Raw genomic sequence first — 11,675 nt, 5'->3', positions numbered from 1 at the left:
AGTGCTGCTTTTATTTATTGAAATAAAAGGTTTAAAAATTATTTGAGGGGTTTTTAATATTTATTGATAGCTGTAACATGAAGTTTTGTAAATAAATTCATTAATACTTTATAAATACAGTGTTATAAAAAATGGAAATTAAATATAAATTACTGCATGAGGGAGGGATTAGAAAACTGTCTTGTATAAGTTTGCCCACAGGAGCGTGAGTTTGTAATGAACATGAGTCACTAATGAAACTAATACCTCAGTTTGACAATGAGGAAAACGAAAACGGACTCTGTGAGTCACACCGTAACGCCGGGATGCTGAAACCAAACCCAAATCATGGAGCCCCTGCCATATTCTCTTCCAGGCACCGCTTCCAAATAAGAAACCTCTGCTCATTTTACCCCCCTAGTTTTCAGGCCTCAATATCTAAAAAGCAGCAATATGGAACTTTGCAAAATGCCCTCACATTTTATTTTACGCTTAGGCTGAGGGCATAGGAAACATCAGCCTGATGTGTCTGTTGCTTCTTGAAGTTCTAAGTGTTTTGTAACAGGAGAGTCAAGTTGTAGTTGTTCCCCCACTTGAAGGAAGGCACTTGAACAGCATTATGTTATGTAAAAGCACTTGTGTTTGTGAATGACGAGAATTTTGAAAAGACAGTATTTGGGGAAGGTGAAGATGGCATGACAGGAAACATTGCAAAAGACAAAATATAGTAGCTATATTTTGGGAAAGCACAGAAATTCAGAAGTCTAAGGAGTTAAACAGAAAGAAAAAATAGAAAAGAAGAAAGAAAACGAAAGAGGAGAACTTTAAAAATAGTTCCATTAAAATTTTTGCTATCAAAGTGTATGCCTGAAATGTCTAAGGAAGAGCACATCCTGTCGGTCTTACAACTTCAGCTAATTCAAGTTTGCAGGTGCAAAGCTGTGTGGACTTAACGGGTGCATCCCACAGAGTGCTGACATCTCTCTGTTCCACGGAAGCCAATGGGAATTGAGAGTTCTTGAAGTGTTTTACAAAATCAAACCCTCAGAATGTCCAAGAGAAATAATGCATGCTGGGAAAAAAATAAAATCATTAAACAAAAAAACAATCTTGACAGTAAGAAGCTAGAGAGAGCCAGTACTGTGATAAGAAGTGACGTGAGTACAGCTGGAGGCAGCTGGAAGATGGAGAGGGGTTTGTCCAGGCTGTAGAGAGCGAGCAAACGCCGTGAAAGGCCTGTAAGACAAAATATCTGCAATATGAAAAGAACGAGGAGGACCAGCCTACTAATTCTGTTCTTCAGTATAATTTCTACCAATTTGCGTCGGACAGACCTCAGGTTTACAGGTCCATCTTGGAGCCTTTTTAGAAAGTCAGCCTCAAATTTGCCACCTTCCGTTCCTTGAGGACAGAGCCTATTGTAAATGAGATTCCATACCATGGTTAGTATGTCCTTTAGGAGCACGTCACCTGGTATATAACTCCTCACTATTTGTTTTATGGATTCATTCTAACACCTTTTGTACTGATATTCTACTTCATGACAAATCCTCCCTTTTGTTCCCTTTTAAGAAAGGCTCCAAGGTAAGATACTTTATAAAACTCCTTTGTGGCGATCAAAGACATGAAGAGTTTGTTTAGCTTTCTACCACAGCCTTGTCCTCTCTTGGCACACACTGATCACTTGTTGGCTCAACGGATTTTCTGGCAAGATTTCTTGCTTTTGACATGTTTGAAAAGGGATTTCATTCATAATGTTTCCAACTTAGTAAAATATTTATTTGCCTTATGTCCTTTTCAAATCTTACTAGCCAAACTTTATGTTGTGTGTTTTGCTTTTTCTCCGTTTGGAAACAACTTCATTTTTTGGAGGATGTTTCTGTACTTCTAATTCTCTACATTGGCCTCTTATTAAGCATTCTAGAATTTGTTGGTCTTTTGTAAAACACGCCTGCTCGGTGGCATGTGTTTGTTCCGAGTATCCCATATTTCTAATGTCTTCAAGCAGTTCCCACGCCACCTGCAAATATTTAACATTTCTTGCTGCTCTTTATTTTTTTTTTTAATTAAATACTGGGGTGGTGTTGGGGTTTGGTTTGTTGTTGTTGTTGTTTGGGGTTTGTTTGTTTAGGTTCTGGTTGTTTGTGGGTTTTTTGTTTTGTTTTGTGTTGTTTTTCCAAGAAATTTAGGCCTGGTACTGCAGGGTTTACAGAGCACTCGGCCCTGCCTCGGTTTACCTACCTCATTCATCTAATTCTAACAACCCCCTCCCCTTATTGATTTATTCAAAATATGGAGGATTCCTGGCTCTTTGGTTGCCCTTCCCCCTAGCTTAACTTTTAAAGTACAGTAATCCGTTTGCATTCCGGGATTGGTTTGAAGAGACTTTGTTTTACATGAAGGATTCACAGTCTGATGTCTCTCAGTCCTTCCCCGCCCCGGGGTCGGGTGCCACATCAGTTGTAAAAACAACATTCCCTCATTAATCGCTCCTCACAGCCGAGTGCCACAGCAAAGACACTTGTGTCCCGTCGCGCTGCGGCGTGTCCTGTGCTTGAGCCACCGCCAGACCTTCACAATGACCAAAAATCGCTGTTTTAGGAGGAAAACCGCCGTTGTCCGGCCCGCCGGGCCCATGGCAAACCGGCTGGAGCGGTTTTACTGCCCGCCCCGGAACGGGCTCGCTGGGGCCCGTGTTCCCCGCGGGGCTCCGGCAGCGGCCGGAACGCTTCTGGCGGGGCCAGCCGTGCGGCCGGAAGCGGCGGGCCCGCGAGCGGGGCACATCCGGCGGCCGCCCGCCCGCGCGCCTCGGCTCGCGTCTCCATGGCCGCGTCTGTGGTGAGTCCGCCATGGCGGGAGCGGCGGGCGGGCCGGTGAGGAGCCCCGGGTGGGGCCCGGGAGACGGAGAGGGAGCCCCGGGTGGGGCCGCCGGCGGGGGCTGAGCGGGGTTCTCCGCCCCGGGCCGCTGCATCCTCCCCCAGAGGCCTGGGGCCGCGCGGGGTTTGTGTGGTGAACCGCCCTGTGTCACAGACACCGGCTGCAGTGGCCACGTAGTTTGGCGAACTTCTTGGAATTGCTGTCAGAGTCTTCAAGGATTCGGGGTTTTTTTGTTTTGGTTTGGTTTGGTTGGTTTTTTTTTTTCTTTTAGTTGGTTGTTTTATATTAGTTATGGCTCTCCGGTTAAATGCCAGGTAGAAAGACTCCAGCGTGAGGTGACTGGGTGTTGGAACGGGAGCTCGAAGGAACTGGGAAATCTGCATCCTCAGAGATGTTCAGCACATGACTGGAGATGGAACCCTGAGCAGCCGGGTCTAACTTTTGCGTTAGGTCAGGCTTTGAAGTTGGCTCTGCCTTGAGCAGGGATTTGGACCAGATGACCTCCAGAAGTTTCTTCCAGCCTACCTTGTTCCCAGAATTTTAAATTGTATTTCAGGGCATGACTATAAAAACTTGTCTAGGGTATCAAAACTCACAAAGCTTATTTTCCATTTGACGTATATCGCAGGTGCCCTAACAGCTCATCCCAAGTCCTGGTGTTTCTGTAACACTCCCTCACACCTGTTCTGTCTGTTTGGCAGCTAAATGGCAATTCTGTCAGTTTGGCTGTTGGTTAGAAGTTTGTGTGAGCTGATGGAGAGACAAGAGCCATCTGCTCTAAATCATATAACAGGCTGAGTTATCATCACCGCTCCCTTAGTGAAAGGCCTAATTGTCTTTGTCTCCTGGCGCCAAAGAGTTTCTGTTGGCACTTGCTGGAATCCAGTGTCTTTAAGACTGCTGTATTTGTTTGAAATTGGTGTGTGGGTTCAGAAGCTGCTGGAGAAGATAAGAAGATGAAAAGCAAGCTCGTGTCCTTACAGAGGCAGTTCAAAAGAACAGTATGTCCAGATTGTTAACGTGAGACTATTTGGTTTTGTGCAGGGATTATTTGATAGGCTGGTAAGTATTTTGCAGTGTGGAGGTTTCTCTGAAGTGTTTCTTGTGGTAGTAGTGGAGGAATTCATGGTAGTTCTGGTGTATATTTGGTAAAGACTGTCAAGAAAAATTAAGTAGTTAAATTGTGAAGCACTGATTGAGTTGCAAATATTGAGAATCTAATGCTGAGATAGAATAATGATAAATGATAAAATTCTAAGCAAAATAGTGTAACAGAACCAAATGCAGTTTTACAGATGTATGGAAAGGAAATCCAGAGTCACTGCTTTCCAGGATGTCACAGTTCAGGGTCTGTCAGAGATCAAGGGCCGAACAAACTGAACAAATGACTGAACGAGATCGCAGTGCAGTGATGTGACAACAAAGACCGTTACCTTTGGATGAATAAAAATAGAGACAGGGAAGGGAAATAATGAGGTGTGAAGAGGAGTGTTTGGTTTTTACCGGTGGATATTATAGCACTAGAGGGATTTACACTGGAATACATCCAGCATACGTGTTGTTCTCTCTCTTTTTTTACATGTATATATCCAATTGTAGACATTATTACATTTTATATGTACGTATGTTTAGAAGTGTTTTAAAAAATGGGACTATGGTGGCAGTGTGATGGGGTTCTTGCTAATTTTCAGAAATATTAATATGTACATGTTCACACCACTTGCAGCCCATTTGTCAATGTAAATATTTACAAATTAAACACAATAATTATATTTGCATTCAAAATGAATCCTAAGACTGTCACTTTGCTAACAGGTGGTACCTCCAGCAAGTAGGAAAGGAATTTGGAATCAATTTCAACGTTAGTTGACATGATCTTTCAGTGAGGATGGAAAAGACCAACCAAAGTGACTGTCTGAAGAAATGGCATAGATGACTGGGTTGCATAAAATGGCCTGCTTTAAGTAATTTGCTATGATTTCTCCTCTCCAGGATTTCAAAACCTATGTGGATCAAGCTTGTAGAGCTGCAGATGAATTTGTCAACATTTATTATGAGACAATGGATAAAAGAAGAAGGGTACGTAGATATTTTGACAACAGTTAGGACTGTCTTGTGCGTTTTTTGCCTTTATTTTTTTTTCCTAACTTGCATTACACTTGAAAGGAAGGAATGTTGGTTACCATGTGTGGTATTGGCCAGGTTGAGACCTCTGTTCCTCTTGCCAAGGATTCTGTATCTTACTGTGCAGCACTGTTGTAAAAGGAGCCCTTTTAGAAAGTGCCTTAGACTTCTTCATGATAATAGTTCAGTTAGTGTCCCACTGTATTACAGGCACAAGATTTGGTCAATACAGGCAGATAAAACTTGCTTTATTTGTCTCTCAGGTCAGGATTTAGCTTTTTTCTAAACTTCTTTTATTAGCAGTCATCACTTCTTTTTCTGGGGGTATTCAGGAGTGCCTGAGGATAAAGTGGAAACAGCTCTATCTGGCCCTGAAATTATCACTGACCATGTTGATATTTGCACCAAAAGAGAGCTGTGGAGACTGTTCTTTTAAATGTATTATAGTCGTCATTTAATAACTTTCAGATTGTGTGAAAATATCAGCAGTTGCATGTAACTTCCTACTCACCTTGTACGTAAGTTCTGTCACCAGCTTTGTCAAAGGAATCTCATTAGTATTTAAATTTGGAGGCACATGAGTCACTATGCAACTTATAAAGCAGAATATGTTTTAGCTGGTCATTCTTGGTCAGGAGTGCTAATTGTTAAAAGGAGCTAATATTTCATGAGAGCATTTTATCTATCAAAGTAACTGAAGAAATCAGTAATTCACAACATCAGGATTCAAAGAATATTGTTTTTTATGTTGTCTATTGTCTGCGCTTACACATTTTCCCCAAATGTGTATTTTCATAACCACGCAGGCTTTAGCAAGACTTTATTTGGACAAAGCAACGTTAGTTTGGAATGGTAATGCAGTGTCCGGGCAAGAAGAACTGAGTAAATTTTTTGAAATGTTGCCGTCTAGTGAATTCCAGGTTAATGTGTTGGACTGCCAGCCCGTTCATGGTAAGGTTGTATTACAATTTACTTATTTATTTTTCAGTCTTTTTACAGCTGTTGAAAGTGAACTGCAACTATAATAGTGCTTAATATTTCATTCGGAATAAGTTTAGAGAAAATACTGAGGGTTGAAATGTCAGGTTGTGCAAAAATAAAGCACTACTCAAGAGGTGCAGCAACTCCACCCTTTTTCTCATGCCTGCGAAAATACTTTAAGGACTTTTTTGTTAAGATCATATTCAGATGTGATGTATTTTCATGTATTGAAATCGTCTGGCTCATCAGGTTACCTTGTCCTTGATCGTGTCTGAGAGTCAGGAGGCTGCAACTGCCGTGCAGTGCAATGTGAAACAATTCATTAACCTGTGTGTACTGGGATTTCTTGACATCTAGAATAGGTGTTAAGTTCTTTAGATTTCTGATTGACAACTGCTAAAGAAAGGCTTACATATTGAGAAGTTAATAAATTACTTCCAATGGATATATTGGGAATATAAGTGAGGAAAAAGCCTGTGGTCAATCATGCTTGCTTTGCTCTGCTGTGAAAAAGATATAATCCCTAATAGTGGGGAAAAAAGTGTATGCAACTTGCTAAATGTGTATCTCAAATAATGAGAGTTTCTTCCAATCAAAACCTCAGGTGTTTGCTGTAGTGCTCTAAAATGAACAACATGAGATGAAAACAGAAAAGCCATTAAAAAGCGGTGTTGGCAAGCGAATACACCATTGTCTGTATAGCAATGATGCGACAAAACTGTATTTTTCGTGAATGTGTAACCAGTTGTTAGCCTATAACTTGTATAACAGAATTGAATGAAACTTGTACGTACATTTCCTACTTCTTTGCCCATTAGTCTTTGGTTGAGTTGTTTTCTTTATACTTTTTCTACTTGTGAAGAGCAAGCTACTCAAGGCCAGACCACGGTCCTCGTAGTGACAAGTGGGACAGTAAAATTTGATGGCGACAAGCAGCGCTACTTCAATCAGAACTTCTTGCTGACAGCACAAGCCACGCCGACCAACACAGTGTGGAAGATCGCCAGTGACTGTTTCCGCTTTCAGGACTGGTCCAGTTAGCGCGGACTGGCCGCGGGAGGTGACCTCTCTTGCGCGATGAGTTGACGGCTGTACGGACGGCCCTTCTCCCCGCACGGGAAACGCTCGCTCTTTGCATTACGTCTGTTGTTACAGAAGGCCTCCAGGTGTTCCAGGGTTGATCCCAATGACCATGGGGTTTAGTAGTAACAGTCTTAAAATGTGAGAGGTTGCTTATGTTAGTTGAACCTAATAAAATGCTGAAGGCAGTGGGCTGTGTTGGAATAATTCCTAAAATGCCTTACATGCAGCTATGCTGCCTCTTCCAGCCTTCTTGTATGTAATGCTGAAACTCTGTTTGAACACCAGATCCTCTTAATGTACAATTCTGACCAAACATGTAATTACTTCAAGTTGAAAAGATCTGTTTTTACAGTAGCAACTTCCCTTTTTTGAAGAAGATGTTTGTGGCATGTAGATAGAATTATCAAAGCTACCTGCTCTTGGCTGTCAGAGGCTGGGTAGGATTGACAATAATTTCCACTGTGTGTGAAAGTAGCAAATACAGCTTCCGAGTGCATAATCTCCCAAATAATCTATTGGAAAGCTAATGTCACCTTCTTGTGTACAAAAGGATTGAATGATCTCATCAGGTTTCCTTTTGGCTTGAGCTTCTCAGACTTTGGTTGTAGTTAATTGATGTTGATTTATACATAGGGCATGCTGAATTATTTGGAGTTCCTGTGCCAACAACTCTTGTCACATACATGTGAACCACTTCAAACTGATCTCTTTTGAAGTCTTACAGTGTGAGAAATAGGACTGTACATGATTTCTGTTTGCTTTAACTGTTAATTCTGTTGCTATGAAGTATGGACTATTTTTCCTGTATGGAGTTTGCAAGTTTTGGATCCCTGCTGTCTTTTCAGGAAACATTGTAGTAAAAAGAAGTGGTACTGGAAGTATGTCTTACTGTGAAGCCTTCAATTTTTCCCTTCAGTACTGTATTCACAACAGGTGTTTTGATTATTTTCAACTTAGAAGAACAGCTCTGAACACAAATACTATCTTCCTCTCATGCAGATATTTACTGTAGTTTTCTTGTCATTTTAAATGTTACCTTTAATTATTGATTCTGGGTTTTTTGTGTGTGTCTTGCTTTAAATTTGCAGTTTAAAGCTGTCAGCTTCTTTAACATAGTTTTCAAGACTACAGGTTAAGACTGTCCATCTTAACTTGGGAATTTAAGAATAAATCTGAGTATCAGATTTGTTTCAAACTGGTACGTTTCTATTTTATACTGAGTTTAAAAAAATCAAAATTTAAATTTAAATATGGGAGAGTACACTTGTTTGTAACTGAAAACATGTGAGAGGAACTTGTAACTCTGATCTGAATACAGGTTGCAATGGCAGCAGCAACCCGAATACAAAAGCAGTTACGACTGCAGCTCACTTGTTTTTATGACTTAAATCGGGAAAACTGTGAAAATGAGCCATACCCAACTTGTGTAAAATATCTATAGTTTGTGATACAATCCCACAAATAGTGGGATGTTTAGGTGAAATGGGTGGGTTGATGTCTTTTTAAGGCACTCTGGTCTTTATATCAGTAAGTTAGAATTAGCAATATGGCTCTATTGAGAAGCTCTTTATGTTCAGAGCTCTTCTGTAACTATTTTTCAGCCTGAAGAGTATGAATTCCTGCAAAACAATGCAAGGAGTCCAGATTTTTCTAATACTGGAAATGCGTTTTTATTTCTGTATGTAGTGAAGAAAGGATCCCCCCATTTAATTACTGTTTATTCTTAACAGAATATGTGAGGTTTATATGTTTGTATTTCTTGTACAAGTTTGAAAAGAAACCCCTGTGCTTTATGGGATTTTTAATTTGCTGATTATATAAGTAGTGTTACAGATCTGCTTTGCATATGCAGAACAGGTTTTGACTTTTGAAATGTAGAGATGGGTACAACTACAGCATTTGTTTGCTGAACTCAGAAGACACTCACCAGAACACACACTTCTGTCTGTACCTGATAAACTTCTCCTGGGAATAAATACTTATTTGGGTATTTTTATTTAAGTTTTAATTTGTATAGTAGTTTTTAAGCTTTTTATAGGCAGGCTGGGAGATTTAGAATATATGAGGTGGTGTTTTAATCTAATGTTATTCTTCTCAATTATTTTCATGCTATTGGAATGCAGGCTGCTTTTGAATCTGACTTCTGCGATTAATATTAAAAAAAAGAAGCCACCAGTAACTGAAAATGCTGTTTCACAAAACATTTTTATGGAGCATACTAAGTCATAGTATAGCTATTAGATTAAATCAGTGATTTTACAACTGAGTCATTCATGGCACAAACAAAAAACTCTCCATCCTAGCTGGAGAAGTGAGGGATGCTGCAGCTCTGTGCTGCTTGGTAAAATTCCTGTGCTGGAATGAGCAGAAGAGAATGTACAAATGCTTTTTATTCTGTTCAGTACAAAACCATCCGGCTGGTTTAGTGTTCCCGGTTGCTGACTCTGCTGTAACATCCGAATTTTACAAGGGGCATCTCTAAAGTGAACATGGTTCTGCTCTAATCTGTAAACAGGAGTTAATATTACCAGTTTTTGCTGTTTGATACTAAGTTACTTGTGTACAGTGGAACAAAGCCAGCTGACGAGCTCAGCACTTCCACATACTAAATTGTGGCTACTGAAGACTTGGTAGGTCGTCTGCTTTGTGTATTTTCCCTGGATTGTCTTTGTCAGTCGCTGGTTTTATGTCACTTTGTTCTTTTGGCATACTACAGTCAAATCAGCTTAAAATACTTGTGCTGTTTCTTGGAATGGAAAAATTGGTTTGTTCTGATAGTGTGAATGATTTGTTCTGTTAGTTTTGATATGCATACACTTCCTTATCCTGACTGGAGAAAAGCACATCATAAAGAAATGCTGTTTTATCAGTAAAGTAGCTTTCCACGCTTGAATCTATTTTCTAAGGTTTTGAAATTGTTTAAGATCTCTCGTAAGATTAAAAAAAACCCCAAAACACCTGATGTTCTACTTTTTATTATTATTGTTAGATGTTTTCGTAGTTTTTTCTTATTGTATTAAAAATGTAAGAAATAATTTATGGCTTCTTTATCTTTCCTGCTTGTATTAGGCATGAGTTGTGCTTGTGGCACGGTGCTTGGGCGCTGCGGAACGGCCTGCCGGGGCGCTCTGTTGGTGCCGCGGCGAAAAAATGTCTGGAATAATAGCCCCATAGCGAATGGCTCAGCAAAAGCACTGCCAAGCAGTAAATGGTGTTGAACTGGCTAGAGTAACAATCCCAAAGTGATGTTTCCCTCCTCTACAATGCACTGAAGTGTAGACTGCTGTCCAAAAATACCTGCATGGACTCAAACACGACTTATGCCACATCCTCGGACTGTAAATATTTTCATTGAGAACATACTATTGTGCCTCTGCTGTTTCTCTGCTAAGAAGAAATGAAACGCATAAGGAATGGTTCATGTGATAACTCTGATTTATTCACTGTATGTTGCTGTTTAAAACGTTAAATTACTGGTGAACACTTACACAGTGTAGATAGCAGCTTTTAGTTGCTGGCAATGGAAAGATGAGGATGCTAATGCAAGGTCAGCATTTGTGTGGAAACAGATTGTTCTAGAAACAATTAATGCCAAAGATGTTTAAAGTTCTTGCTGTGTTTGAAGGTGCAGATTTTGGTGAGGCTTTGCAAACAGGCACTTTTTATAATTATATTATCAAGGTTCTGATGGTGCAGTGTAAAGGTTTAGGAGCACTGGGGAAAATGAATCACAGTTAGGGCCAAAACAGATGATATATTTGTGTGTATGTTGAAAGCAAATCCAGAAATTGCTCTTTCAATATTCCCCCAGGCTGAAGAAAAGAACAGTTAAATCTCTCTAAACAAGCTTTGCCTTTCTGATCCTAACTGAGAAGCAGGTCATTGATAGCTGAGCGTATTCCTTCCGAAGACTGGGTTTGATAATGTAACTAAATCTATTTTATCTTTTATGTCCAGTGATTGAATGGACTACAGAGACTAAATGGCCATTTTTCCCTGCGTTAGTAATAGAGGTGCTGTAGAACATACTACTGATGGAAAAAGCGTGTTGAATTTCAGTGCGTAATTTTTGTCTTCTTGCAATCTCGTTCAGTTCAGTCCCAGTGGGTTTGCAGCTTCATGCCTTTTTAAGGTTTCCAACCAGTACACAGTGTATTTGACTTATTAAAACAAACAAAAATAAATTAATGTTGCTGCTGGGTTTAATACTTATTTATCAAGGTCTCTGTGTGCCATAACAGGAATTTCTTTGGTGTGTGTATTCATGCTAACAAAGTAAGAATGAACTCGATGTGAACTTCCATTACCAGCTCTGCAATGTAACCTTCTGCCAGCTACAGCATGTTCCTGGGTTCTGAGCATTTAAAGCACTTTTTCTTTCAGAGCTCAACACATCCATGCTGAATCTTTGGCTTGTCTGGATTGACCGATCCGTAGGTGCACAGTGAGCTCTTGTGTGTAACTGAATTGATTTAGGAGGCTTCAATTCCTAAGGGACTGGAGTTTTGTTGCTCTGAAAGGCTTTGTTTTGTGGTTTCTCCCAGTGCTGCTTGGCAGGACAGTGACCTGGCCTCAGGGTGCATGTTTATCTGAGAAAAACCCACCCCAAACCTGAACAAAGACATGATAAG

At 40.3% G+C, this 11,675-nt stretch overlaps 1 protein-coding gene across 3 annotated transcripts; it reads left to right on the top strand.

Annotated features, from left to right (window-relative positions):
• The first annotated feature begins 2,749 nt into the window (after positions 1-2,749).
• LOC135993334 (NTF2-related export protein 2) lies at positions 2,750-11,214 on the top strand. 3 transcript variants are annotated; one of them, XM_065643112.1, is made up of 4 exons: positions 2,750-2,817; positions 4,849-4,935; positions 5,787-5,931; positions 10,114-11,214. In XM_065643112.1, exons 1-4 carry the CDS (start codon positions 2,803-2,805, stop codon positions 10,260-10,262), a joined length of 396 nt encoding a protein of 131 aa, XP_065499184.1. In that variant the 5' UTR covers positions 2,750-2,802; the 3' UTR covers positions 10,263-11,214. The 3 variants fall into 3 exon arrangements, with proteins under 3 accessions (XP_065499184.1, XP_065499183.1, XP_065499181.1); XM_065643111.1 differs by lacking the exon at positions 10,114-11,214 and adding an exon at positions 6,824-10,100; XM_065643109.1 differs by lacking the exons at positions 2,750-2,817; positions 10,114-11,214 and adding an exon at positions 6,824-10,100 and having other exon boundaries at positions 4,829-4,935.
• The last annotated feature ends 461 nt before the right edge of the window (positions 11,215-11,675 follow it).

Source organism: Caloenas nicobarica, chromosome 12, assembly GCF_036013445.1.
Source record: "Caloenas nicobarica isolate bCalNic1 chromosome 12, bCalNic1.hap1, whole genome shotgun sequence".
NCBI classification, from domain to species: domain Eukaryota; kingdom Metazoa; phylum Chordata; class Aves; order Columbiformes; family Columbidae; genus Caloenas; species Caloenas nicobarica.
This window is presented reverse-complemented; position numbering and strand designations above follow the sequence as displayed.